At 42.5% G+C, this 27,500-nt stretch overlaps 1 protein-coding gene across 2 annotated transcripts in view; it reads right to left on the bottom strand.

Annotated features, from left to right (window-relative positions):
* LOC135115957 (runt-related transcription factor 3-like) overlaps window positions 1-27,500 on the bottom strand; it is a 120,510-nt gene that overhangs the window by 37,959 nt on the left and 55,051 nt on the right. For both annotated transcript variants that reach the window (XM_064033113.1, XM_064033112.1), the window contains exon 2: window positions 5,216-5,329. In XM_064033113.1, the coding sequence (XP_063889183.1) occupies window positions 5,216-5,329 (114 nt within the window). The remainder of the gene's footprint in view (window positions 1-5,215; window positions 5,330-27,500) is intronic.

The raw sequence follows: 27,500 nt of genomic DNA, 5'->3' as shown, positions 1-27,500 counted from the left end.
CACAAAACAAATGAAATAGAAACAAGAAACAGAAAAAAAAAAAAACACACAGGGCGATAGAAAGAGACAGACACACATACATACACACAAACAGACAGACAAGGAGACTCAGACACACATACACACTCACACACACACACACACACACACACACACACACACACACACACACACACACACACACACACACACACACTCACCCAGGATAGAGAGACACACAGACAGACGGACACAGAGGCGGTTCACGTCCAGGCGGAGTCATGGAAGCAATAAGTTGTGAATGTGGTGTGTCGCCTGACTTTTATAGGTAATCTAATGAAGGAAGAATGAACACGAGGGAAATAAAACAGAGGAAACTAGAGGAGGAGGAGGAGGAGGAGGAGGAGGAGGAGGAGGAGGAGGAGGAGGAGGAGGAGGAGGAGGAGGAGGAGGAGGAGGAAGAAGAAGAAGAGGAGGAGGAGGAGGAGGAGGAGGAGGAAAACAAATTGGTGTTCGCCAAAGATCAGAAAATTAAGGGTAATTTGTGGAAAGAGAGAGAGAGAGAGAGAGAGAGAGAGAGAGAGAGAGAGAGAGAGAGAGAGAGAGAGAGAGAGAGAGAGAGAGAGAGAGAGAGAGAGAGAGAGAGATAATGACTCTCTTAATCTTTTCCTTAAAGTCACGCTCTCTTACCACCCTACTTACACCCTTCCTCCTCACACACACACACACACACACACACACACACACACACACTGGCCACTTAAAAACACACACTTTTAAACAATAGTGTGCAGTCAGTCACTTAACGACACTTGCATGGGATGAACCTTTCTGTCATGCTTGTTCCTTCAAATCTTACTAATGAACTTTCCTTAGAGAACAAAATCTAATGAACTTTTCTTTAAGACTTGCTCCTTACAGCCTTGCATCCAGTTAGTAGCGTTTGAAGAAGTCATTTGAACGTTGCTTCTACAAACGTCCCATAAAACAAAACTTTATCTTTTAAAATCTCTTCAAGGAGCAAAGTCTAATGAACTGTTCTTTTAATCGCGCTCCTTCACTCCTTGCATCTCATTTTCCCCCACGTTTTCTGTTGCTTTCCGTATCCTTTGACTGTCCCATAAATTAAAATCTTACCACTCAAATCTTCAACAAAAGCTAATGAGGTCTTCTTCAAAGGCACTTCTGACATCCCATGCTTACACGCAATGACTCTTAACTCTTAACTCTTCCTTCTTCTTCTCAAAACTTCGCTTCTATAACTGTTCCCTAAATAAAAAAAAAAAAAACCCGTTAAATCCTTCACAAAACAATGCACAGTTCTCCAACCCCACGCTGCTTACATCCCACCCTTGCACCGAAATTAATCCCTTCCTGTTTCTTTTCGTATTTCCCTTCAATAACTGTTCTCTAAATTAAAAAGTTACCCCTTAAATCCTTCACAAAACAATGCACAGCTCATCAACCCACGCTGCTTACATCCCATCCTTGCTCCAATTACTTTACGCTTCCTCTTTTATTCTCCGGGGTCTGCGCTACCGTGGCGGCGTGAAGAGCTTCTGGTGAAATGGTCATTACGAGGCTCTCAGCGCGGGAATTAGCATACAGGTAAGGCGACAGGTGTTTCCTGACTCTATTTCCACACTGCAGGTACGTATTAGCACCTCCCAGCACTTCCCAGCACCTCCTGAAAGCCCACACGAGTGCCGGGGAAGACTGAGGAGGAAAGGAGTAGAAACAAATCGGAAAGGAGGAAACAAGAGAGGGAAAAAAAGAAGAAAGAGGAGGAGGAGCAGAGAGGGAGAACAATAAATAAGAAACAGGAGAATGAGAAATAAAATACGACGAGGAGAAGGACACGAAAGAACAGGAGGAGGAGAAGGAAGAGGAAAGGGAAAAGGAAAAACAACATGAGGAGGACGAGAAAGAGGAAGAGGAGGAAGAGGAGGAGAAGGAGGAGGGGGAGGAAAACAACACAAGCAGACAGTGATGTATAATGAGGCAGAGGGATGAAGCGACACACGCCTTCAAGATGGTGCAGAATGGAATGTTACTTACACTAACACCGCTCCCTCCCTCCCCTCCCCTCGCCTCCCCCCCCCCGCCCCGCCTCTCCATCCTTCCTTCACGCCCTCCAGCGCTCCCATATGCCACAATAAGGCGCTGGAGGGCTGGAGGAGCTCTCAGCCAGGAAGGGGAAATGGTTAAGCGCGGTGGAGGAACAGAAGTGGATGGATTAAGTAGAGAGAGATAGAAGTGTGGAGCATTATGTGGATGAAAAGTGGGAATATGGAGTAATTTTCTCTCTCTCTTTCTCTCTCTCTCTCTCTCTCTCTGATCCGTATTCAGAAATGCTTAGCTCTCTCACCACGATCTTCCAAGGCCACAAAGATGATTAGCCACGTTTTCAAGAGTGTTCCTCCTGTTAATAATGTAGAAGACTTGTTAATCTGTCACTAGAGCCGTAAAAAAAACATCCTTGAAAACCCGTGTAGCTTTGACATGACTAGGGCCTTTGAATGTAGTGGAGGTGTTGCGCAGAAGTGTTTCAGAATACGGTAGTCTCTGTGGTAATGGAAAATAATGAAGTGCCCCATATAAACATTTGCCTGAACGGAAAGAAAATGGTAGGGCGTCATTTAGTCATCACTGGGTGGCGAAATAACAAGGTTCTGACGGGACTCTTGATGTCTTCCTCTTCCTCTCTCTCTCTCTCTCTCTCTCTCTCTCTCTCTCTCTCTCTCTCTCTCTCTCTCTGCTTTATCTTATCCTCTTATTCCATCTCTTTTGAAGTGTATCTTTTTCCCCTTTCTCACTCTTTCTTCTTCCTACTTCTTTTCTTCCTTTTTCCTCTGTCTCCTTCTCGTTTTCTTTCAACGCAGGAGGAGGAGAAGAAGAAGCAGGAGAAAAGAAAAGAAGAATAAGAATAAGAAGAGCAAGAACAAGAACAACAATAACAAGAAGAACCACAAAAACAACAACCAACAACGATAATAACAAATGCAACAACAAAAATAGAAGCAGAAGAAGAATAAGAAGGAAAAGAAGGAACATGAAGAAGCAAAAGGGGAACAACAAGAAGAGGAAGAAGAAGAAACATCCCCCAAATACGTATTTATCCTTATATAAACAATGACAAAAGAACCTTCAGATATTTTCCTGATGTGACGAGAGGCAGGATACAACACACACCTTTCCTGCGAGTCACGAGGCTCTAGTGCAGGACTCAGGGGGTGGAGGAGGGGTGAAGGGGCTGCTGGTGACTCTCCCCCCCTCCTCTCCTCTCTCCCACTTCACCCACCTCTGCTTGGAACTACAGTGTTTAGTGTTCTCAGAAGTTATATTAAGAAACATCGCCCTCGTATTTTTTCTTCTTTTGTTTTGCTCCTTCTTTTTTGTTGGGTTTATCTTTTATGTGTGTTTATATATATTTATCTTTTACGTTACTTTGGTAGATATTTCATACTGGTACTACTATTACTACTACTACTACTACTACTACTACTACTGCTACAGTGCATTACAGCAAAGGCACCAAAAACTAGAACATCACGTCTCATCTCACTGCAAGAATAAACAGACAGAGAAAGAGACCACTAGTTCCTTCGTTCCTTCCCTTTTTCAGCAACATTTTAACTCCTTCACAGCGACGTGCGAAAAAAATAAATAAAAATAAATAAATAAATAAAAAAAATAAACAGGAACTTCATAAACACCTACAAGGAATAAGAATAAGTAAAAGAGAAGCATCTCCAATCTGTAGACAATACAATGTTTAAGGGTGGCTGTGTAACAAGGAAAAAAAAAGACTCACGAATGATCTGTTAGTAATGAAAGAGATGTGCCGTGTTCAGAGTACAGTGCAGCAGCATCCCTCCAGTCCAGCCCAGCCAAGGGAAGGGTGACCAAGGACTGGTATAAAAAGCAACACGAATTCACGAAGACCTTTCCACAAAATGATAATAAAGAAGGAAAGAAAACTCAATCGTAAATTTTACCTTCAGTTCGTGCGTGACTTGAGTGACTTGCAGACAGGCGAGCTGGTAGGTAAGTCAGTCAGGTAGGTTAGGTTAGGTAAGGTAAGGAAGAAAATAAAGGAGGAAAACTAAAGAGATGACATGATAAGTAGAGAAAGAGAGATGAGGGGGTGAAAAATGAAAATAATATGATTGTTATGTTACGAAGCTAATAGCGAGGCACAGGTAAGGAAGGACAGATAAGATGAAGAAAAATAAAGGAAGGGAAGGAGAGAGAGGAGACAAAACGATGATTAAAGAACGTTGGGAGGTAAATAATATATAATCAACATAAGTTAAGTACGAACAAGGAAAGAGAAAAAAAAATGAAGAGAAAAAAAACGAAGACGACACGATAAACAAAGAAAAAGAGAGGAAATATACAAGAAAAAAGTAAAAATAAACTAGAGACCAGGTAGAGAAAAAACAAAATAAAACAGATCAAGACAAGAAAAGGGGAAAAAAAATTGAAACAGGATAACGAAGAAATGAACACAGTAAGGAGAGAAAGAGAGGAAATAGAAAAGACGAAGGAAAACAACAAGTGGAAAGAACAGTGTGTAGGAAGGACAAGGTGATAGCATGAGACGGGTGATGAGGGAGGAGAAAGGAAACAAAAAAGAGAGAAAAGAAAGGGGAATTACCAGAGTGTAAATAAAGGAAGTGATATAATATGGAAAGATAATAAAAACATCTAGAAAATTGAGATAACACCCTTAGTTAAATGAAAGGAGGGAGAGAGAAGAGGAGGGGAGGAAAATAATGACAACAGTGCAGTGAAGAAGTGAAGAGAGAGAAAAGAGAAGATAAGAACAAGAGGAAGAAATAAAGCAGAGAATAATGAGAGGAAGAGACGAAGGGAGGAGAGAGAGAGAGAGAGAGAGGAGAGAGAGGAGAGAGAGAGAGAGAGAGAGAGAGAGAGAGAGAGAGAGGAGAGAGAGAGAGAGAGAGAGAGAGAGAGAGAGAGAGAGAGAGAGAGAGAGAGAGAGAGAGAGAGAGAATGAATTTCATGAAGAGAAAGGAAATGACCACCATCAAGAGAACACACACACACACACACACACACACACACACACACACACACACACACACACACACACACACACACACACACATTGCAGAAGACGCTGACGAAGAAAAAGAAGGAAGGGAGCGAGCGAGGCAGGAAGCAAGCGGGCGTCGAACAAGGGGACAAGGGGAACAAGGGTCAGGGTACTTACGGGCCTTTGAGCGGGGTTCCCTAGGGCCGTCAACTGTCACCTTGATAGCCTTGCAGTACGTGGTGACTTGTGGCGGCGACGTGCTAACTGTGATGGTCAGGTTGAAACTTTTGCCTGTAGGAGAGAGAGAGAGAGAGAGGGTGAGGACTTGGCTGTTGAAGGAGAGGGACAGAGGGGGAGAGGGTGAAAGAGAGAAGGTGAGGGTGAATACTTGGCTGGTGAGGTGAAAACAAGAAAATAAAGGCAAGAATTGGGTTTTTAAATAGGTTAAATCTCTTTCTGGTGAGAGAGAGAGAGAGAGGAGAGAGAGAGAGAGAGAGAGAGAGAGAGAGAGAGAGAGAGAGAGAGAGAGAGAGATTAGTGGTCCTCATCGCTTTAATGTGACAAGATTAAAAGGCGAGTCAAACTATGTAACAGCTGAATGATTTGCTTCCAGACGACACACACACACACACACACACACACACACACACACACACACACACACACACACACACACACACAAGGAGCAGGAAATAATGATACACTTTAAGATACACGCTACTCATTCTTCTCTTATATTTTCCCTTGTTAAAAAGAAAAGAGAAAAAAAAAATCCTTTCTCTAGTAATACAAAAGCAATCTAGAATCACACCTTGGCTTAAATCACTAGGGAATTTACACAACTTTTCTGTAATACCTTCAATTTTTCTTTCTTTACGATCTGTCCTTCCCTGTCATTACTTTCATCTTCATATCCCTCCTTCGCATCTCCTGTTATCATTCACTCGTCCTCGTCTTTCGTTATTCTATCAAGTATCTTCTTCCTATTCCACTTATCTACTGTCCTGCTAAGTGTGTGTGTGTGTGTGTGTGTGTGTGTGTGTGTGTGTGTGTGTGTGTGTGTGTGTGTGTGTGTGTGTGTGTGTGTGTGTGTGTGTGTTTCCTCCTTTCTGTTCGTTTTGCTTCGTGTGGTTTTGCTGAATTCTCGTTTCCTTTTCCTGGACTTTCTTCACCTCATCTTTAATCTCTCTCCTCATTTGTGTCGCGTTCAAGAGCCTGTTGTCTCCTCTGTCCTGTTTCCATTATTATCTGTTTCCTTCTTGGTTCGTTTTCTCCACTCAATTTTCCGCCTCTTCGTCATTCTTTCCTTCCTTCTCCTTCTCCTTCTTCTTTTCCTAATAACCTCTTATTATTCGCTTTTATCTATATTACATTTCTCCTCCAGTTCTCCTCGTTGTTTTATCGTTTGCTAATTTTGGGTTTATCATTAATTTTCTTTTTATTTTTCTTGCTTTCTCAGTTTTTCGGTTTATTTTCTGTTTTACATCTTGTCTTGTTTTTTTCTCTCCGCTTTTATCATCTCTGTTTAAACTATGTTACGCTAATCGTTCCCGCTTGTTCCTGGATTTTTTTTTCACTTTATTTATTCGTTAATTTAATCTGCCTTTGTCTTGTTATCCTTATTCTTCATTTTATTTTCTCCTCCTTCTTCATTTAGTTCTTTTCTCAGTCTATCTCATCTTTGCTTTTCTTGCGTTATTTCCTTCGTTTCATCTTCTTATGTCTCAATGTCTAATTTTTTTTTTTACCTCTTCACATTTTTCTCCTCCTCCTCCTCCTTCTCTTCTTCTTTCTCCATTTTCATTTTTCTCATATTTTTTTTCCCACTTCATCTATGTTACATCTTAATTGTCTGTTCTTATTATTTCCTGTTTATCATTACTTTCCACTTCTTGTCTTTTTTCCTCTTCCTCCTCCTACAACAACAACATTTTAATTTTTTTTTCCTTCATAATATTTTTTTCACTTCATCTGTGTTACACTTAAGTAATTACCTGTTATGCTTTGTTTGCTTTATCATCTCTTTCTTTCTCTCCCTTGCTCCGCTTCGTTACATGGAGTTACCACATCCTCGTTCTTTTTTTCCTCCTTTTCGAAGCTTTTTCCCTCTCCTCCCTCAGCGTGTGTCAAGGAACATGTGTGAGGAGAGAAACATTTTCACCTGGAGGTAAAGTACAGTACAGAAGCCTCCTCCACTGCGCTAATTAACCTGTCCACCCCACCGTGACAGTCAGGCCAGGTGTGTGTGTCTCCCTCCTCTTCCTCCTCCTTCTCCTCTACCTCCTTCCCAACGTTTCTTATTCTTCTTCACGTTCTGCTTTTCTTTATTTTTTTTCGTGTTGTTTTCTTGTTTTTTTTTCCCAGCCGTGTGTCTTTCTTTAATTTTTTTTCTTTGGTTTGTTTGTTTATTTGCTTTTTTTGGGGGATTGCTCTGCCCGCCTGTCTGTCCGTTTTATACGTGTGCTGTCAGGTGAAAGGGAGTGTTAAGAGAGGAAAGGAGGCGAAGCGTAAAAATAAATAATAAATAAGGTGAGGTTTGGAAGAGGAAACAAAAAAAAAGGTAAACTAAGAGAGGAAAGAAGAGGAGGATGGTGACAGATGGTGTTTGGAAGAGAGGAAACTAAAAGACAAACTATATAAGTGGAGAAAGGAGGTTGAGAAGAGCAGGAGAGGAAGGAAGGAAGAGATGGGGGGGTGATAAATGATATCTGCAGGAGTTGACGAGAGAAATGAGGGTTAAGGCAAGAAGATTAGAAGAGCAGAAAGAGGAAAAAAGAAGGAGGAGGAAGAGAGTTAATGTCTGCAAAAGGTAACGAAAGGAGGGTTGAGACGAGAAGCTTAGAAGAGAAACAAAAAATAAGGAAAGAAGATGAGGATGGTGAAAGATGACAAAAAAAAACTTAGCGATAGGAAAGATATGAGGGTTGAGAGAAGACGCACAGGAAGACGAACTAGGAAGAAACGAAGGGAAGAGAAGGGAGAGATAATGTCTGGAAGAGGAAACGAGAGAAAAAGAATGAAGGAGAGAAGCACAGGGGACGAATGGGGGGAGGAAAGGAGGAAGGGGATAGATAATGTTTGGAAGAGTTAACGAAAGGAAAGACAAGGAGAAGCAAAGGGGGAGGAACTGGGGGAGGAAAGGAGGAAAGGAAGGAAGCTGAAGAGAGAGGTGTGAAGGGACAGTGGACCAAGTGGTGAACTTCTTGAAAGATGTGACTAGTTTCTCCTGTCACGTAACCTTCTCCTCCTCAAATACAGATAAAAAAAACAGGTAAGTAAATGAATAGAGTAAAAAATGAAGGACATCTTAATCTTTTTTCTTCCTCGTGTTCTTCTTTCTTTTCTTCTTCTTTTTCTTTCTTTAGCAACAGGGAAAAAAGATATTACCTACATCTTTCTTTTCACACCCAACTGGAACGTAATTCATTCATTTTATGTTTACGAATATCAAGTCCTACTACTATTACTACTACTACTACTACTACTACTACTACTACTACTACCACCATCACCTCAAGTACTGGAAACAAATGTGCTTAGTTTCAGGTAATTCAAGATGATCCAGATTACAGTAACACCTGCGTCCGGCCCTATCAAGGTATCTGGCTACCTGCTCCCCCTTCACCTGTGGCCTCTTCATCCCTCACGCCCCCCGCCCCATCACACACTGTCCCGCCACGCCTCTTCTTCACTCTACTTCTCTTCTGCCATTAACTTTAAAGGGAGAAGGGACAGGGAGGTGTAGATGGGGTAATGGGAGGATGATGGGAAGCAATGGAAGGGGGGAGGTATTGTGTGTGTGTGTGTGTGTGTGTGTGTGTGTGTGTGTGTGTGTGTGTGTGTGTGTGTGTGTGTGTGTGTGTGTGTGTGTGTGTGTGTGTGTGTGTGTGTGTTTAATGTAAGAAGCGTGAAGGTTTATGTGTGCGAGAGGGAGATGGAGGGAAAAGAGGAGGAGGAGGAGGAGGAGGAGGAGGAGGAGGAGGAGGAGGAGGAGGAGGAGGAGGAGGAACGGGTGACACGCTTCACTGCAACCAATCATCTCCTTCCTCCAGAACCATTTCCATCACCTCCTCTTCCACCACCATCACCACCATCACCATCACCATTATCACCACCACTAAGGTACTAGAATTTCAAGACTTCTATTACTGCCTATGAACAATCTCTCTCTCTCTCTCTCTCTCTCTCTCTCTCTCTCTCTCTCTCTCTCTCTCTCTCTCTCTCTGCATTCCTCACTACAAACTATCGGTTGCACAATTACTTTATCGATACTTAACATACCAAACTTAATAAACCAAAAAATTTATTGCAGTTTTTTTCTCAAATATTACCTGAATCTATTTATACATTAAATATTTAGTCATGCATTCTTATTTATTTCTAACTTCTTATTTCCTATCAACGTTATCTAGTGTGTGTGTGTGTGTGTGTGTGTGTTAAAAGCCGTCTGGATTTGTGTATATCTTCCTTATTTTCATATTCATTATTGTCTAAATGGAACTCTTAAGTTTCACACATGTCTGAAAATTCTAACTCAGCTAATTTTCATCGCTTCGTTAATAAAAAAAGCTCCCCAGATTTACATATTCCTTACTTTCCACATTATTTCAACACCCACTCGTAAATTTCATCGTATCTTTTTTGCAGCTCTCCATTTACCAACATTATCTACTGTACATGTGTTAAAAGCAGCCTGAATTTAATTGCTGTCCTAATCTTTCTATTTCTCACCGTCAACACCAAACTCACTCGTTCCTACAATATTTCAAAGCACACTCGCAAAACTTTATCATCATCATCTCTCTGTTGGTGGTATTGAAGCCAGCCAGCCCAGCCCCACCGACTCCCTGCCCCACTCTGCCCCAACCCGTCTTGTTTTTGTTTTTCCAGAGAGAAGGGAAGCCACCCACCCCCCGCTTGCCAGTGTTCCTTCGTCAGCGGGATACAGGAGTAATGGGACGGTACAAAGTTATTCCGAATTACTGAAGTGGAATGGAGTCAGTAATCTCGTTTCTTTATCGTGGGTTCTTCCTGTTATTGTTTCTACTTTCCTCTGAGTCAGATTGCTATTCTTGTTTTTCTTCTGCTTCATTTTATCCTTTTTTCTTCCTGTTCCTTGTCTTCTTCTTTTTCTCCTTCCTATTTTCTTATTCTTCGTCTTCTGCTTCCTTCCTTTTATCCGTTTCTCTTCCTCTTCCTCCTTCTCCTTGTCTTCTTCTTCTTCTTCTTTCTCTTCTTATTCTACATCTTTCTTCCTCCTTCTTCAGTTCTTTATCTTTTATGTTTCTTTCTCCTCTTTCTTCTCTCTTTAGTCTCTCTCTCTCTCTCTCTCTCTCTCTCTCTCTCTCTCTCTCTCTCTCTCTCTCTCTCTCTCTCTCTCTCTCTCTCTCTCTCTCTCATATCACTGTACTCAACCACCCTCACCACCTTGTCCGGGCAAGAAGGAAACGTCAGCCAAAGCACCAAAAATAATCAACTGGTGCTCCCAACTTCCTGGACCACCTCTCTCTCTCTCTCTCTCTCTCTCTCTCTCTCTCTCTCTCTCTCTCTCTCTCTCTCTCTCTAACAAAACCAAACCTCCTAATAACTAAAAATCAACAAAGAAAAGTAAAAATTCCCGTAAAAGAAATAAAGAAAAAAGATGAGAAGCAAAAAAAAAAGAAAAAAAAAAGAATGGAGAGAGAAAAAATGCAAGATGAATAATTGATAAAGACACCGGAAGTAAAGTAGACAAGACCAATAGACCGTGGAGGAGGAGGAGGAGGAGGAGGAGGAGGAGGAGGAGGAGGAGGAGGAGGAGGAGGAGGAGGGCGTAAGGTGAAGGCAGTAGGTGAAGGCGATGGTTGTGGCCTTGATGGGCATGGCTTAGCTCTCTCTTGCCCCGCCACTCTGCTAATGGTGTCCTGTGTGTGTGTGTGTGTGTGTGTGTGTGTGTGTGTGTGTGTGTGTGTGTGTGTGTGTGTGTGTGTGTGTGTGTGTGTGTCACCGTGCCTTTCGCCTCGTCTTTTTCACTTCTTTCTTTTCTCTCCCTTGTTTTCTTTACTGTAATTTCTATTTTACTTTATTCTTTTCATTTCAGGTTGTCGTGACTTGCCATCGTAACCTAACCTAACCTAACCTAACGTAATCCAACCTAACCTGACCTGATCTAACGTGACCTCATCTAACCTAATCTAACCTAACTTTCTGTAACTTAACCTAACCTAACCTAACGTAACTTAACCTAACCTAACCTAACCTACTCTAACTTAACGTAACCTAACCTAACCTAGCCTAACCTACTCCAACTTAACTTAACCTAACCTAACCTAGCCTAACCTACTTTAACTTAACCGAACCTAACTTAACGTAACCTAACCTAACCTAACCTAACCTACTCTAACTTAACGTAACCTAACCTAACTTAACTTAACCCAACCTAATCTAACAATATTATTAGTCAATCTTTTCTTTTTTTTATTTTATCTATTAGTTCTTCCTCCACACTCACTCCTCCTCCTCCTCCTCCTCCTCCTCCTCCTCCTCCTCCTCCTCCTCCTCCTCCTCCTCCTCCTTCTCTTCCTCTTCCTCCTCCTGCTCCTCTTTTTCTCCTACTTTTCCTCCTCCTAACTAAAATACTACCTTATATTTCTGATCTTTACAGCTATCATCATCTCCTCCTCTTCCTCCTCCTCCTCCTCTTTCTTCTTCTTCTCCTCCTCCTCCTCACTTAAGTTCCACATTTTTTCTTTTTTTTTCTCACATTTTTTTTTTTTTACCTTTTCACATGTACTCTCCCCCTCCTCCTCTTCCTCCTGCACCTCCTCCTCCTCCTCCTCCTCTTCCTCTTCCTCCTCCCCTCTTTTATGGCCTGTCACTTCCTACCTTCCTCAATATAAAAGGTGCAAAGAATCATGTTAACGCATTTATTCACTTGATTCTGAGCTCTTTACGTGTCAAATGGTCCTTTTTTTACCCCCACCTCTCTCTCTCTCTCTCTCTCTCTCTCTCTCTCTCTCTCTCTCTCTCTCTCTTACTCTCTCTCTCTCTCTTCTTTTGTTTCCCGTTTCCCTTCTTCATTTTGTCCCCAGATAGCAAACCCTCGCTGTCTCATGCACGAAGAGGAGGAGGAGGAGGAGGAGGAGGAGGAGGAGGTAATGGGAGAAGTAAGTGATGGAGGGGAAAGGTTGAGGAGTATTGCACCTTCTTCTCCTCCTCCTCCTCCTCCTCCTCCTCCTCCTCCTCCTCCTCCTTCTTCTCCCCCTTCTTCTCCTCCTCCTCCTTCTCTTTTATTTTTTCATCATCGTTTTTTATTTATTCTATTTTTTTTTCATGATGACTTCTTCAACTTCTTGTTCTTGTTCTTCTTTTTCTTCTTCTTTTTCAACTTCTTCTTCTTCTTCTTGTTCATCTTTTTCTTTCCTCTTTCCTCTTTCTTCATTTTTTTATTTAGCAATTTTCCCAGCAAGGTAATTTTGTACTTTTGCACTATTTTCTCTTCTTCCTGCTTTTCTTCTTCTTCTTCTTCTTCTTCTTCTTCTTCTTTTTCCTACTTCTCCTTTCTTTTAGTACAAGTCCTCAGAGGTGAATTTCTTTTTTTCTTCATTTATCACTTATTTTCTACATGTCTATTCATCTATTCTTGTGTTTTTTTCCTATCTCTTTTCCACCCTTTCTTTCTCTTCGGTTTTGGAGTAAATGATGTTTATTTTCTTGTTTTTTCTTTACTTTTCACTAATTTCCAAAGAGTTCTTATTAATTTCTGTCCCTGTTTGTCTCTATCTATCTCTGTTCTCTTTTAATATAATTTTTCCTTTTCTTTTTCTTCTTTTTTAATCATGTCTTTATCTATTCCCTTCTTCCATCTTCTATCTGTCTCTTTTTCACGTTTTTTGTCTTCCATTTCAACATGTCTTTATTCATTCCCCCTCTCTGTTTCTTTATTCACCTTTATTTCTCTCGTCACTTCATTTTTTTCACTCATGTTATCCAGTCTCTCTCCATTTCCATCTTCCGTCTATCACATTATTCTCTCTTTCTTTCTCTCTCTCTCTCTCACTCTTTCTCTCTCGCTCTCTCTCCTGAGTAGATGGCACAAAAAAAAAGAAAAGACAAGAGAGAAACAGCAATGAGGCGCCAAAAAAGAAAAAAAAAGAAAAGGGAAAAAAAGAAAAAAAGAAAAAAAAAACAATATCAGGTCCATTAGCAGTGAGGTGGAACATGTGTGACCAGCGCCTCCTCTTCCTCCTCTTCCTCCTCCTCCTCCTCCTCTTCATCCTCTTCCTCCTCCGATGACGACTCCTCAGGCTTTTCCTCTTAACGTTTTCTTTCTCCTTCGCTTTCCTTTCAAGATTTTTTTTTTTACTACTTTTTTTTCGTGTGTGTGTGTGTGTGTGAGTGTGTGTGTGTGTGAGTGTGTGTGTGTGTGTGTGTGTGTGTGTGTTGGTCTTCTTTTCATCTTTTTCCTTTGTTTCTTCTTCTTCCCCCTCCTCTTCCTTCTCCTCCTAGTCATTCTCTTCTTCCTCTTCCTTCTCCTCCTCCTCCTTCTCCTCCACCTCATCCTTGTCCACATCTTCCCTTCTCTTTCTTTCTTCTTTTTCTCCAATCTTTCTCTTTCTCAGTTTCTTTCTTCTTCTTCTTCTCCTCCTCCTCTTCCTGTCTTTATTCTCTTTTCCTTTAATCTCCTTCTTTATTTTTTCCTCTTTTCTTTTTCAGTACTTCCTTTATTGCTGCTTCTCGTCCATCCTTTTTCTTCTCTGCTTCATCATCTCTTATTTTCCTTCACGTCCCTCAAACATCTGTAATTTGGTCGATTTTCTCGTTTTCTTTTTTGTCTATCTGTTTGTCTGTTCGTCTGTCTGTCTGTCTGTCTGTCTGTCTGTCTGCCTGTCTGTTTGTCCGTATCTCTCTTTTTTTTAAATTCTTTTTATCCATTTTCTTGCTACTTATTTATTATTCTCTCTCTCTCTCTCTCTCTCTCTCTCTCTCTCTCTCTCTCTCTCTCTCTCTCTCTCCCTTGAATATTAACCGTTTCTTATTATTAGTAAGAACCTGTCCTACTTCTCTTCCTCCTCTTCTTATCCGCCTCCTCCTCCTCCTCCTCCTTCTCCTTCCCTCTTCCTCCTCCTCCTCCTTCTGTTCTCCCACTCTTCTTCATTTGTTCTTATTTTCTTCTTATTCTTGTTCTTCTTGTTTTCTTGTTCTGGTTCTCGTTGTTCTTGTCCACCTCCCTCTTCCTCTTCCTCCTCCTCCTCCACCATCTATCTCCTCCATCTCACACATCATCATTCTTCTTTTTAACTCCCCCCTCTCTCCCTCTCCCCTTCCTCTCCCCCTCCCCACTCTCCCCCTCACTTACCCCATCTACCTTCACTTCAGCCAGGTATCGCAGTCATTAGCAGCGTTACCTGTGTCTACCTGCGTCTAATTCTCAGGTAAGACAGGTAATTATGATCAATTGAGAGTTTTATTTTTTTTCCCCCTCAACAATACATTACTTTGGAGGAAAAAAATTGCCAGAGGGAGAATACGATGTTTTTTTTGGGGTGGGGGAGGGGCGGATTGCGGGTGGAGAAAGAGTGTGTGTGTGGAGGGAAAGGAAGAGATGTTGTGGTGGTGGTGGTGGCGGTGGTGGTGGTGGTGTTAGCATGAGGGATATAGAATAATGTTTGTATATGAACTTGTGTGTAAGAGAGAGAGAGAGAGAGAGGAGAGAGAGAGAGAGAGAGAGGAGAGAGAGAGAGAGAGAGAGAGAGAGAGAGAGAGAGAGAGAGAGAGAGGAGAGAGGAGAGAGAGAGAGAGAGAGAGAGAGAGGAGAGAGAGAGAATACACAAAATAATATATACAACAGATGCAAGGCGTTACATAAGAAAATAATGAAAAGAAAGTAATAATTTAAACAAGAGAACTCGTGAGAATTGGAAAATATATACATACATAAGAAATGAAAATAGTGTTTACTCCCAACACACACACACACACACACACACACACACACTCAAGGTAACAATAACAACATAAAAAGAGAGAGAGAAAAAAAGTTAGACATAAAATGAACAGAAATAATTTAACTCTCTCTCTCTCTCTCTCTCTCTCTCTCTCTCTCTCTCTCTCTCTCTCTCTCTCTCTCTCTCTCTCTCTCTCTCTGACGAAGGAGTGTTGATATTGTTTCTTTTGAGTGCAGGCGTGGCGCTTATACCTGCACTGTGTGTGTGTGTGTGTGTGTGTGTGTGTGTGTGTGTGTGTGTGTGTGTGTGTGTGGAGGGTAACGCGCCCTCCACCGGATGTACCAAGACTCGCAAAGGCCAAGGACTTTGCTCCGTCTTAAGTCGTGTGTGTGTGTGTGTGTGTGTGTGTGTGTGGTGTGTGTGTGGTGTGTGTGTGTGTGTGTGTGTGTGTGTGTGTTTCAGAGTCATCACAGGTGAACAGGTAAAGATGAAGAGATGAAGAGGAGGAAAAAAGGAAAAGAACAAGAAGGACGAGAAGAAAAAAGGGAAGAAGGACAACAACAACAACAACAACAACAACAACAACAACAAGGAAGAGGAGGAGGAGCAGAAATAATGTAGCGGGTCACACTAACATCTTTCCTTCCCCTTCGTCTAATGTCAGTCTGTCTGCGTGTCTGTCTGTGTGAGCGTTACAGGAACACATGTAAGAAAGCTACCTACGTATTAGTCCGCCTGTGGTATGTGTGTGTGTGTGTGTGTGTGTGTGTGTGTGTGTGTGTGTGTGTGTGTGTGTGTGTGTGTGTGTGTGTGTTTTGAGAGGAAGTGAAACGAAGTGTGGGGAAAACCCGGGAGGGAACAAGGCGGGATGGAATGAAAAGGGAAACAAGAAAAAGGAAGAGAAGAGAAAGGAAAAGAGGAATGAAAGAGGGAAAAAAATGAAGGGAAGAGAAGGGTAGCAGAGTATCAGGAAATAAAATTAAAGGAAAAAACGGAAAATCGAGTGAAAAGGAGGGGGAAATGAAAAAAAAGGAAGAAGGGAAGAAAAGAAAGGAAGAAGAGTGAGAGAGAGGAGAAAAAAAGTGGTAAAGGAAGGAAAGGAAAGAAGGGAAGGAAAGGAAAGAAAAGGAAAAAGGAGACTAACATTTTAACAATCATTCTTCCTTCCTTCTTTCCTTTTACTAAGACGAATAAAAAAAAAAAAGGGGCGTTTAACTCAGGGAAGATCAGATTCCACCACCACCACCACCACCACCACCACCATCACCACCACCACATGCAAAGGTAGAAGTGCGTGTGGTGATGTGGTGATGATGGGAGGGTGTGGTGACGGAGTGCCATGGTGGTGGGTGTCGGATGGGGGCAGGATGCAGGAGGGTGACGTGTGTGTGTGTGTGTGTGTGTGTGTGTGTGTGTGTGTGTGTGTGTGTGTGTGTGTGTGTGTGTGTGTGTGTGTGTGTGTTTGTGTGTTTGATGTGAGGTTTGGTGGTGAGGCTTTGTGTAGTGGTGAGATGAAGTGGTGTTGTGGTGTGTCCTGGGTGATGTTATGTGGCGTGGCTTCTTCTATTGCGGTGTGGTGTGTATGTACGTATGTAAGAACACCACACACACACACACACACACACACACACACACACACACACACACACACACACACACACACACACACACATACAGAAAACAGAAATTGAACAGTCACAACGGCCATTCTTAAGTGTGTGTGTGTGTGTGTGCGTGTGCGTGTGCGTGCGTGTGCGTGTGTGTGTGTGTGTGTCAACTAGTCTTCGGGCAAGTATTTTTTCCCCCGCCAGGTATTTCCATTTATTTATTTTTTACCTGTGAATGGAGTTTACCTGGAAAGGGTTTACGAGATCTACTGGCTTTATGGGACCCGTGAGTGTATTCGTCATCTCTCTCTCTCTCACTCTCTCTCTCTCTCTCTCTCTCTCTCTCTCTCTCTCTCTCTCTCTCTCTCTCTCTCTCTCTCTCTCTCTCCTTTAGGTTGCCATTTCGATTATGCTTTTGTGTTTTGACAGTAATATTCTTTTCTTCTTTTACTTTTTTTTTCTCTTTCTTCTCCTTCCGTGTTCATTCTCTCTATCTGTTTGTCTGTCTGTCTCTCTCTCTCTCTCTCTCTCTCTCTCTCTCTCTCTCTCTCAGAATTCTCCCAGATTTGACTCGGATAGCGTGACAATGGCAAGAAAAAAGAAAAAAAGAAGGAAAAAAAGAAGAAAGAAAAGAAAAGAAAATTGGAGAATACCAGAAAAATGTCGTAAGAATGTGAAGGCATCCACACACACACACACACACACACACACACACACACACACACACACACACACACACACACACACACACATACACACACGTTAGCGATGATTCCTGAAGTTTGCGTATTTTGGGTTATAGAGAGGGAACAGCGCCAGTCTTTTAGTGAGGGGAGCCATCTCATATTCCTTAAGTCAGTCCTTGTATAAGAAATCTGCTGGAAACTCGCATTGTGACTAGTTCTTCATCTCTTCAGTGCTGGATATTCTTCCCTTCCCATGACCTCTTACTTATTTGTGTGTCAGAATATATTATTGAGGTTTGTAGCGTAGAAAATTGAATATAAACTTGAAATATGACTAGAATATTATATATCTTTCTTTTTGCGGTTTTTATGCAGGATGGGACTCCGGCTTAGGGAAACAAAAAAGGTATGAAAAAAAAAGGGTTCAGTAAAGGTGGCATTCCCCAGGGTACGTAGTCAAAAGGTTACCAGAACTTGAGGAAACTTGCAATGTGACCAGTTCTTAATGGGAGATGTCTTTCCAGGGCAACAAAAAGGCTATGTTTCTTAATGAGCCATCACTAGAATCGCGAGAATATCATGAAAACCTCAACAGCGTCCACAGAGATTGTTAATAGGAGAGTCAAGGTAAGGTGTGGAAATTATATAAAACATTTGAGTCTTAGAGTGCAAGATGTACGATGCTTCTATTATGTGTTCTCCTTTAGCTGTCTTCGTCTCTTGCTTTAAATTAGTATACCTTAAGACAAACTGCCTCATAAGTGACAATAAGTTCGCTATTTTTTTCCCCTCTCGGAGCAGGTGAGAGGCTTAATTAACTGGTGCCAGGTGAGTGATGGAGACTGCAGGTGAGAAGGGAGGAGGGAGGGAATGTTTACTGAAAGACATGTACATAAAAACGTCAGAAAATAAGGGAAGCTGCAAGAATTTATAAGGTCTACACGTGGCAGTTCCAACGATCACCCCTGTTGTTATAGAAAATAGTGGAAGAAAATACAAGGAGACAATTACTGAAAGAATGATAACTGAAGAACTGAAAGAAAAGAACATACAGAAAACAACTAGTGGAATAATATATTGGAAGAAAGACAGTTAATGGAAGAATGACTATTGAAAGACAACTAATGGAAGGAAAAAAAAAGGAGAGATTTTTGAATAATAAGAAAGATGCAAAGGAAGACAATAAGTGTGTGTGTGTGTGTGTGTGTGTGTGTGTGTGTGTGTGTGTGTGTGTGTGTGTGTGTGTGTGTGTGTGTGTGTGTGTGTGTGTGTGTGTGTGTGTGTGTGTGTGTGTGTGTGTACAGTAAGCGCTCGGGCCGGTGCCACGCCCAAGATAATTCATACAACACCGTCATTGGGTCGCATACCGTTGTCATAACCAGCGGGCGTCAAACAAACAAACAAACAGACAGACAGACAGACAGACAGACAGACAGACAGACAGACAGACAGGCAGACACACAGACAAAGAGGGAAACTTGCCTGACACGAATAGCGAAACCTGCATGGACGAGTTGCTAAAATTAGACCAAGTATTAATAGACGGAAATTTACGAGCGAGTGTCCGACGAACGGGAAAAAAAAAAAAAAAGCTATTTGAGACTAGACCAGTTTACCGCTAATCAGGGCAAGGCTGGGAGAGCGAGAGCGAGAGAGAGAGAGAGAGAGAGGGAGAGAGAGAGAGAGAGGGAGAAACGAGTGCTTTTGAAGATTTACAATGGGTTAGAATATTCCTGAAGACAACAAGATTTCCGCGAGGACTTCAAACTGTCGATTCACGATGCAAAGCTTTATAAATTAAGGTCAGGAAGGGAGACGGAGGGAGAGAGAGGGAGAGGGAAAAAAAATGCTCCAATACATGATCCATCAAAGGCTTCCGGTACAGGTAATGATAAGTTATTAATGAAGACTCCATTATGGTCCCTTCATAACAGTGATCAGGCGGGGAGCGTTAACGTGTTTCTTGAAGCAGACAGCAAATTGATAAAGACAAAATGAAGCAGGTGCCTTTCTTCCTGTCCCCGAGCTCCGTCCTCTTTCACACCTCCTCCTCCTCCTCCTCCTCCTCCTCCTCCTCCTCCTCCTATTCTGCTTCTTCCACGCTTACCCAGCCTTGATACCTCGTCCCTTTCTCGCTCCATCCCTCACTCACAAACACACACACTCACACACATATGCATAAACGCGCGAGGTAAGTCTCAATATCATCGTCTCAAGATTCGTATACTCGTTAAGAAAAAGAAGTAGGGGATTTAGAAAAGTTTACCGTTCTAATATATTCAATTCGTCATTTTGTTTTCTTCCTCCTCCTGTTTAATGTCGGTTTGTTTTATAGAAAAGGAGACATGTTAAGAGATCAACTTTCTGACAACAACAACAACGACAACAACAACAACAACAATAATAATAATAAAGACATGTGATGAAAATATGAACAAATTCTCAACCACTTCCCTCCATCAAATAAATTCCACACAGAAGACAATTCAATTAAAACTTTTCCTCCTTCCTCTTTTATTTTTCACTATTCCATGTCCTTTCCTGTAATTCCCTCATTCCAACCCCCCCCACCCTTTCCCTCTCTCCCACCCTTCACCTTCCTTCCTCTCATTCTCCTCCTGCTCCTCCTCCTCTTCCTTTTCATACGCATCTACTCACCTAACTCTTTTTATTATCTTCCCTCTCCTTTCCTGCCTCCACTGTCATCTTCCTTTACCCCCAACATAACATTACACAGCATAAATAATACGAAAACGGGAAGGGGGAGACTGCAATAATGTAGCGCAAAGAAAATGAAGTCAAATAAATAACGATAACAGGACCAGATGACAGAGGGCCGAGGTGGGCAAGGCGGTCTGATTACTAAGGCAACTCAAGTGAACTCCTAACTCTTGCCTGCCTCCCTGCCTTCTTGCCTCCCTCCTCACGCCCACCCACCAAGCCACGAAGGACCCGCTTAGTGGTGATATTGCTGGCATTATCCTAGTTATTGCTGTGTGGGTGGGTGGATGGGTGGATAGGTGGGTGAGTGGGGGAGGAGGGGAGTTGTGAGGGGAGGTGGGGATAGTAGTGTGGGTGTGGTAGTGGTAGTAGTAGTAGTAGTAGTATAAAAATAGCAATGAAAAATATCTACAAAATCAAGCTAAGAAATAAAAGAAAGTGAATGAATGACTGAACAGGTAAATAAACAAATAAACAAAACAATAGAATACAACGAAAAATACACAAAAAAAATCCAAAAACAATAACGCACCAAAAAAAAAAAAAAAAAACAACAACCTCGTGTCTTCCACTGATTTACCTGCACACCTTAATTAATTACACCCTTTCTCACACCTGTGCTCACCTAACCACCGCTACCACCGTCCATAATGACTATATCGGCTAATCACACTCCTATTACACCATTAGTACAGTGAGGGGAGAAGGGAAGGGTGAGCCAGGGGGAAGATGAGAGGCAGGGAGGGAAGGAGGAAGGGAGCTGACCACTAACCGTGACGAGATGCGAGGGATAAGGAGAGGACAAGGGAGAGGAGAGCTTCACCTCTACCACTTGTCATTACTCGCATGTTATTACACAGTGTTGTACGATACGTGATTGAAAAAGACATGGGTTTCGTTTCACGCCGTCTCTGAACCCATGCGTGTTTCTAAATAGATTGGTAGATGAATGGAATAGACTTTAATACCAGGTTGTTAGTGTTGATTCAATAGGGAGGTTTAAAAGATTAGACATGAATGGATTTGACTCAGTAATCAGTTCGTTAGTGCTGAGTCAATAGGGAGCTTGGAAATAAATGGAAGACTCAGTAATCAGGTTGTTAATGCAGTCAATAAAGAGGTTTAAATGATTAGACAAATTTATGGATGGAGACGGTAGGTGGAAATAAGCAGGCATGTTTCCAGGGTCTCCCACGTGTAGGCCTGATGGCTTCTTGCAACTTCCCTTGTTATTTTGTTTATTTTCTCAGTCATCTGCTTCTTATTCCCCAGCCAGTTGTTATTGAGAGGAGCGGCTGTGTATTCCCCAGTGGCGTGTTATTTGTGTGTTATTTAAGAGTTATTTAAGTTGCTCCTCATAATCATTGCCATGTAATTAAGTTTGAGAAAAGAACGGAAATTGAAATGTGTGTTGGAATGCTGCACTACCACCACCACCACCACCACCACCACTACAACCACCACTATTACTACTACTACCACTATCGCTACCACTATCATTATATTGTTATGATAGGAGACACCTTAATTAACAGGTGGGAAAGTCACGTCATAACCCTTTCCTTACCTGAGCTCACCTGCCCCCTACCCTCACCTTCTCACCCTCCCACCCACAGTCACCACTCCTCCCCTTCCCCCTCCCCCTCAGTGATTATCATAGGTGCGCTGCCTTTCCATCACCCTCACATCCTCGCCCTTGATATTACGATAAATTGCATGAATACCTACGTGTGGTTAATATTCCGCGGTAAACACACACACACACACACACACACACACACATGGAAGGAGAGGGAAGAAGGAGAGAGATAACATACAAAAAAAAAAAAAAAAAACTGACACAGAGAGAGATTGACTTACAAACAAACAAATAAACACGAAACACACCCAAACAAGCATACATACATACATACAGACGGACAGATAACAAACAAACAAACTGAGAGGAGAACAGACAGACAGACAAACAGCAGGACAGACAGGACAGGAGGGGTGAAGGTTGGGCAGACGAGTGGCGGGCAAGAGAGGGGGGAGGGGGGAAGGGGGAAGGAGGAAGGGGGAAAGGGGGGGAGGGAGGCAGGTAATTAGTAACCTCTTGCTTCCTCAATTACCTGTCCCTTACTGCTTCCGTTAGTGCACGCCTCTGCCATCACCACCACCACCACCACCACCAGTTTTTTTTTTTTTCACCATTCTTATCAGTTCCATTATTTTCACTACTCCTATCACTAGTTCTGTCATCACCACAAGCTCTTTCACTACTAAGAGTCCTATCATCAGTATTCCCATCACCACTACGAGTATGACCCCCGTCGCCACCACCATCATCACTCTCATCAACACCACTCCAATCATCACTACAATCTCATCGTAGGTCACATTTTCATCACCACAAGCCCCATCACCACTAAATCCTACCACCACCATCACATCACTATTCTCATCACTAGACCCATTACTACGAGTTCTATACTCCCCCCATCATCATAATTCCATCATCACCATCACTTAATATTCACCATCACTGCAACCACCATCATCACCAGCACTGTCACAGCTACATCACTATTACTATCACCATTAAGGGTATCTTCATCACCACCATTAGCACCATCCTCTTCCTCGCATTACCGTCATCACTGTCACTCTCTTCGCTATCATTATCCCCAGCACCATCACTGTCGCTCCTTCATTACCAGTCATCATCATAATCTCAAGTGCATTATCAGAGTGAGATTCATCATTAACACCATTTGGGTCATTTTTTTTCTATTAATTTTCCTTCACCAACAAACTTCCTTCCACTGTTCATCTCATCTTTCCACTTTTTGCTTCTCTCTTCCACCATCGTCTTCTTTACTGTTCATAATTTTCCGTCTATCTTATTATTTTTACGATCAAGTTTACATTTCCTTCTTATATCTTTCATTCTTCTTCCTTCCATCGTTCAAATCATTCAACTATTTTTATTCCTTTCCTTTCCTTTTTTTTTTTTATATATATCATTCCCAATATATTCTTCTGCATTTCTCCTCTTTATTATTTTTTTCATTAATCTCCCACTTCCTACTTTTATCTTTTATTCCTTCTGTTTGTTCCTTCCTCCACTCTGCACCACACGTTTTAATTTAGTGTTTCTCTCGTTCTTCCCTTCCTCCTATCTACGAGATAACTTTCCCGCGTTTTTTGCAGCCAGAGAACAAGATCTAGCGCGCTACTTGGCCCACAACAGTCAGGTAATCGGCCCACAACAACTCGTCCTTACAACTCCGCTTTCCGGCCAGCTGTTTCCACTACCGCCCGCACCTTCCTCTCTTCCCCCCTCCTCTTGCCAGTTCTCACTCCTCAACCCTGTATCTCTCTCTCTTTCTCTTTTTCTCTCTCTCCACACGTCTTTGTTTCTGGTTGTTCCGAATGGTGTTAGTCCTCGTCTGTTTCTCATTCCGTCACTTATTCTTCATGTAATGGTGTTGGTGATGGTGTTACTGGTGTTTTTTCGTGTCGTTGGTAAGTGGAATGGTGTTGGTGGAGAAGCTAAGGTGGTGGAAGGGACGTGGTAGACGTGGAGAAGCTATTGAGGTGGAAGGGAAGATGGATGGGGTAGAGGAGATGAAGGTGATGAAGCTAAATGCAGTGTACGAGATTGGAAAGTGGAAGGAAAGGTGGACACAGTGGAGGTGGAAAAACTAGTGGGGTGGAGGTGGTTGTGTTGAAGTTAAATGCAGTGTAGGAGATTGAAAAGTGGAAGGGAAGGTGGACGCAATGCTGAAGAAGATATCGAAGTGGAAGAAAAGGTGAAGGTGAAGTGGAAGGAAGGTGGACACGTTGCTGAAGGAGTTACAGAAATGGAAGAAAAAGTGGAGAGGTGGATGCAATACTGAAGGAGGTATTGGAGTGGAAGGAAAGGTGGACAGTGTTGAAGGAGGTATCGAAGGGGAGGTGAAGGAGATGGACGTGGTGGTGGCGAAGGCGCTGGAGGATGTGGAGGCGGTGTCCCACGTCCAAGCAATACGTGAGCGCACCGAGGCAGCAAGAGGCCATGTGCTGTGTCATTATCATTACTATTTCACAGCCCCACTCCGCCCCCGCCACCACCACCACCACCACCACTACCACCACTACCGCCGTCATTTCCACAGGACTTCTACTCCTTCCCGCCTTTCTTCCCCCACTAAAATATCTACAATGCTCCCTCACCACACTTCCACAACACTCCCTTCCCTCTTTCCCTTCCCAACTAAAAGATTTATAATATTTTCACCAGACAAAACACCCCACCACTTTTTTCCTCCCCTCCTTCCACTATCAAAAGACTTGCAATGCTCCCCAACCCTTACACATCCACAGCACTCTCCTCCTTTCTTCCCCCCCACTAAAAGAGCTTCACACCACCGCACCAATCCAACATAAAGTAAAAAAAGGACGCGGAATTTGAGTCTTGTAGCTTCGTTTTCCACTTGGGCGAACCACTAGGAGGAAAATATAGAGCGTGTACACTGTATTTCTTTCTCCATGTAACATATTTTATAACGCCAAACACTTTCCTTTCACAACACCTAACACATCCCTACATGAAGAAGGAACACGCACAAGCACACTTTTCACTTTTACCTTCAATGTTTAGACAGGTGTGTGTGAGAGAGAGAGAATAGAGAGACAACGATTACTGACCTTAATTATACCTGTATGTGGCGGGGACAGGTGTGTGTAGGCGAACGTAGCTGAGTGTGTGTGTGTGTGTGTGTGTGTGTGTGTGTGTGTGTGTGTGTGTGTGTGTGTGTGTGTGTGTGTGTGTGTGTGTGTGTGTGTGTGTGTGTGTGTGTGTGTGTTCTTATTGATACGCACCTTCGGGTTGCATCACCGCAGGGACTTCTTGACGCCTCTGCTCTTGACACACAACCACAAGGCAGGGCATAAGAAGCTGCCTGGTCTGGGCCACTCATTAAGACCTATGTAGCGTGTGGTGAGGCCCAGACCGCCGCCACAACCACCACCATTACGCTCATCTGCGCAGGGACCACTCTGCCCGCCGCCTCTTGTGGTCTTGTTTGTTTACACGACTTGAGGCGAGAGGCGAGGGACGAGAGAGAGAGAGAGAGAGAGAGAGAGAGAGAGAGAGAGAGAGAGAGAGAGAGAGAGAGAGAGAGAGAGAGAGAGAGAGAGAGAGAGAGAGAGAGAGAGAGAGATGTACCACTAACAGGAAAAAATGTAAAATATTCGTAACAGTAACCAAAGGTTTTTTAAGTATAGGTCATTCCAGTACACATGTGCTTTAGTGGGAATTACAAGGCGTCTATTAAATCTTCCCTTCCTTTAAACTTAAGTAAACGCGATGCTTCAAAGTAACACGCGCTGGGAGAGTTAAAGGTGACAAGTGTACCTCCTCAGGTGGCGAGGCGGCGGCAGCGGTAGGTGGGCAGGTGAGGTGGGCGGCTCGCAAATTACAGGTAAGCCCCCAACCACTCCTTACCTGGCCAGAACACCTCACTAATTCTTCCCCAGGTGGAGTTAACGAGGCACCTGCACTGATTTACATTACAGGCTCAGGTGGGAAGATGACAGGTAACGCGGGCACTTGCTGTCAGTCCAACGTGTGTCTTGACGAGGTTCACCGCCTATTTCTGTGGAGCACCTACGACTTACTGCGTGCGTTTAAATCACCGCCACCTCTACATCCCTCCCCACCTGTGTAATCCATCCCAATACCTGTCTTTACCTGCCTCTAGTTCCTCGTGTAAACCTTCCCACTTTGTTTCAATTTTGGGTGTTTTTCAAGAGGTGATTTTTACGAGTCATGCCTAATCTCTTTTTCACCTAGATTTTGTATTTTTTTCTAAACCTTTCACTTCTCTTATTTTTATTTCTATTTCTTTTTTTTTTAATGATTCTTGCGTCTAAGTAACACCGTTCATCTTTTTACGAGTTGTATCTGCTCCTTTTAACCTAATTTCATGTTTTTTTTTCTCATTCTATCACTATTTCTTATGACTCTTGCATCTTACTTTACTTTGGGCCGTCACTCCTTTCTTGCGCCTTTCCTTATCCTCTATTCTTCTCACTCCAGCGTTACTTCCATTGGGTTGAAATATCCTTGGTCTATTATCGCTTACTTAAAACCAACCCTAATGTCCCTATGTCCCTGTGTCTAGATTCCCTTCCACTTGGTAAAATGTTCTTCAGCAGCCCCATTGCTTACTTGTGTCATGTCTTACGTTCCTTTCTTACGAGTCTAGCGTTACCACGAATGCACTAAAATATTATTAGTTTATATTTGCCCTTCTACTACCTCTTATGAGTCTGGCGTTACCACCAATGCATTAAACTATTGTTAGCTTCTTACTACATTCTTGCGGCTGAGTACTCCATTACTCCTCTAGTACCTACATCAAGTATAATGGGTTAACGTCAGTGTATCCTCCCCCGAGCCCCAAGACACTCTAATAGCGTGTATTACAAGGCGAAACCTCATAAATATCAGAAATTCGCTCTTTTACCTGTAATCGCAACATACCTCAGGCACCATTAACACAAGAAATGCAGGGAAAGACAATATAATGAAAAGGACGAGAACAGCGCGAAGGGAAACAAAGGACGAATAAGACGTGTTGGAGGGGAGGTAATAGTTACTAGGCACGGATTTGTCTTTTTAGGGACGAGTGAGAGGAAGTGCAGGAAGGATAACAGGTAAAGAGGAGAGAGAGGACGTGCATGATACAAGAAACAGTTTAACACGTTTCTGTAGAGGAAGATGAGGACGTTAAGGTTAAACTGACACGAATAGTCTTAGTGAAGTGAAGGAACACACACACACACACACACACACACACACACACACACACACACACACACACACACACACACACACACACACGTTGCCATCAAATATCAAGGCTTATTACAACTGATAGACTTTCAAACCAGAGAACTTGAAAATGAGAGAAAAAAATATAAAAAAAAGTAAATTCTGGAACTAGGTACGGTAGTCTGGCAGGTTAAGTGAGGATTAGTTCAATAATTTGCTGGCGATCTTAGAAGTAATAGATTGTAACACTAAAAGTATGGGAAATGAAGGGGAAGGAAAACAGAAATAGACATGAGTGTAGCAAGTTATGATGAGATTATTTTAAGTTCCCTGATAAGCTAACAAACTTATAATTAAGATTCTTACACCAGAGGACTTAAGATTGAGAGAGAGAGAGAGAGAGAGAGAGAGAGAGAGAGAGAGAGAGAGAGAGAGAGAGAGAGAGAGAGAGAGAGAGAGAGAGAGAGAGAGAGAGAGAGAGAGAGAGAGAGAGTGAAACGCAACACTAGAACGAAAAATCACTTGAAATAGATACGAGTGTAGCAGATTATATAAGGTTATCTTAAGTACCCTGATCAGCTAAAAGTTACAATTAAGATTCTTACACCAGAGGACTTAAAACAGAAAAACACAGCACTGGAACGCAAAAAAAAAAAAAAAAAAAAAAAAAAACACTTGAAATAAATACGAGAGTGGCAGATTATATGAGGTTATCAAGTT

This window comes from Scylla paramamosain, chromosome 30 (genome assembly GCF_035594125.1).
Source record: "Scylla paramamosain isolate STU-SP2022 chromosome 30, ASM3559412v1, whole genome shotgun sequence".
Taxonomy (NCBI): Eukaryota; Metazoa; Arthropoda; class Malacostraca; order Decapoda; family Portunidae; genus Scylla; species Scylla paramamosain.
Note: the sequence above shows the minus strand (reverse complement) of the source record. Positions and strands in the feature narration are given on the sequence as shown.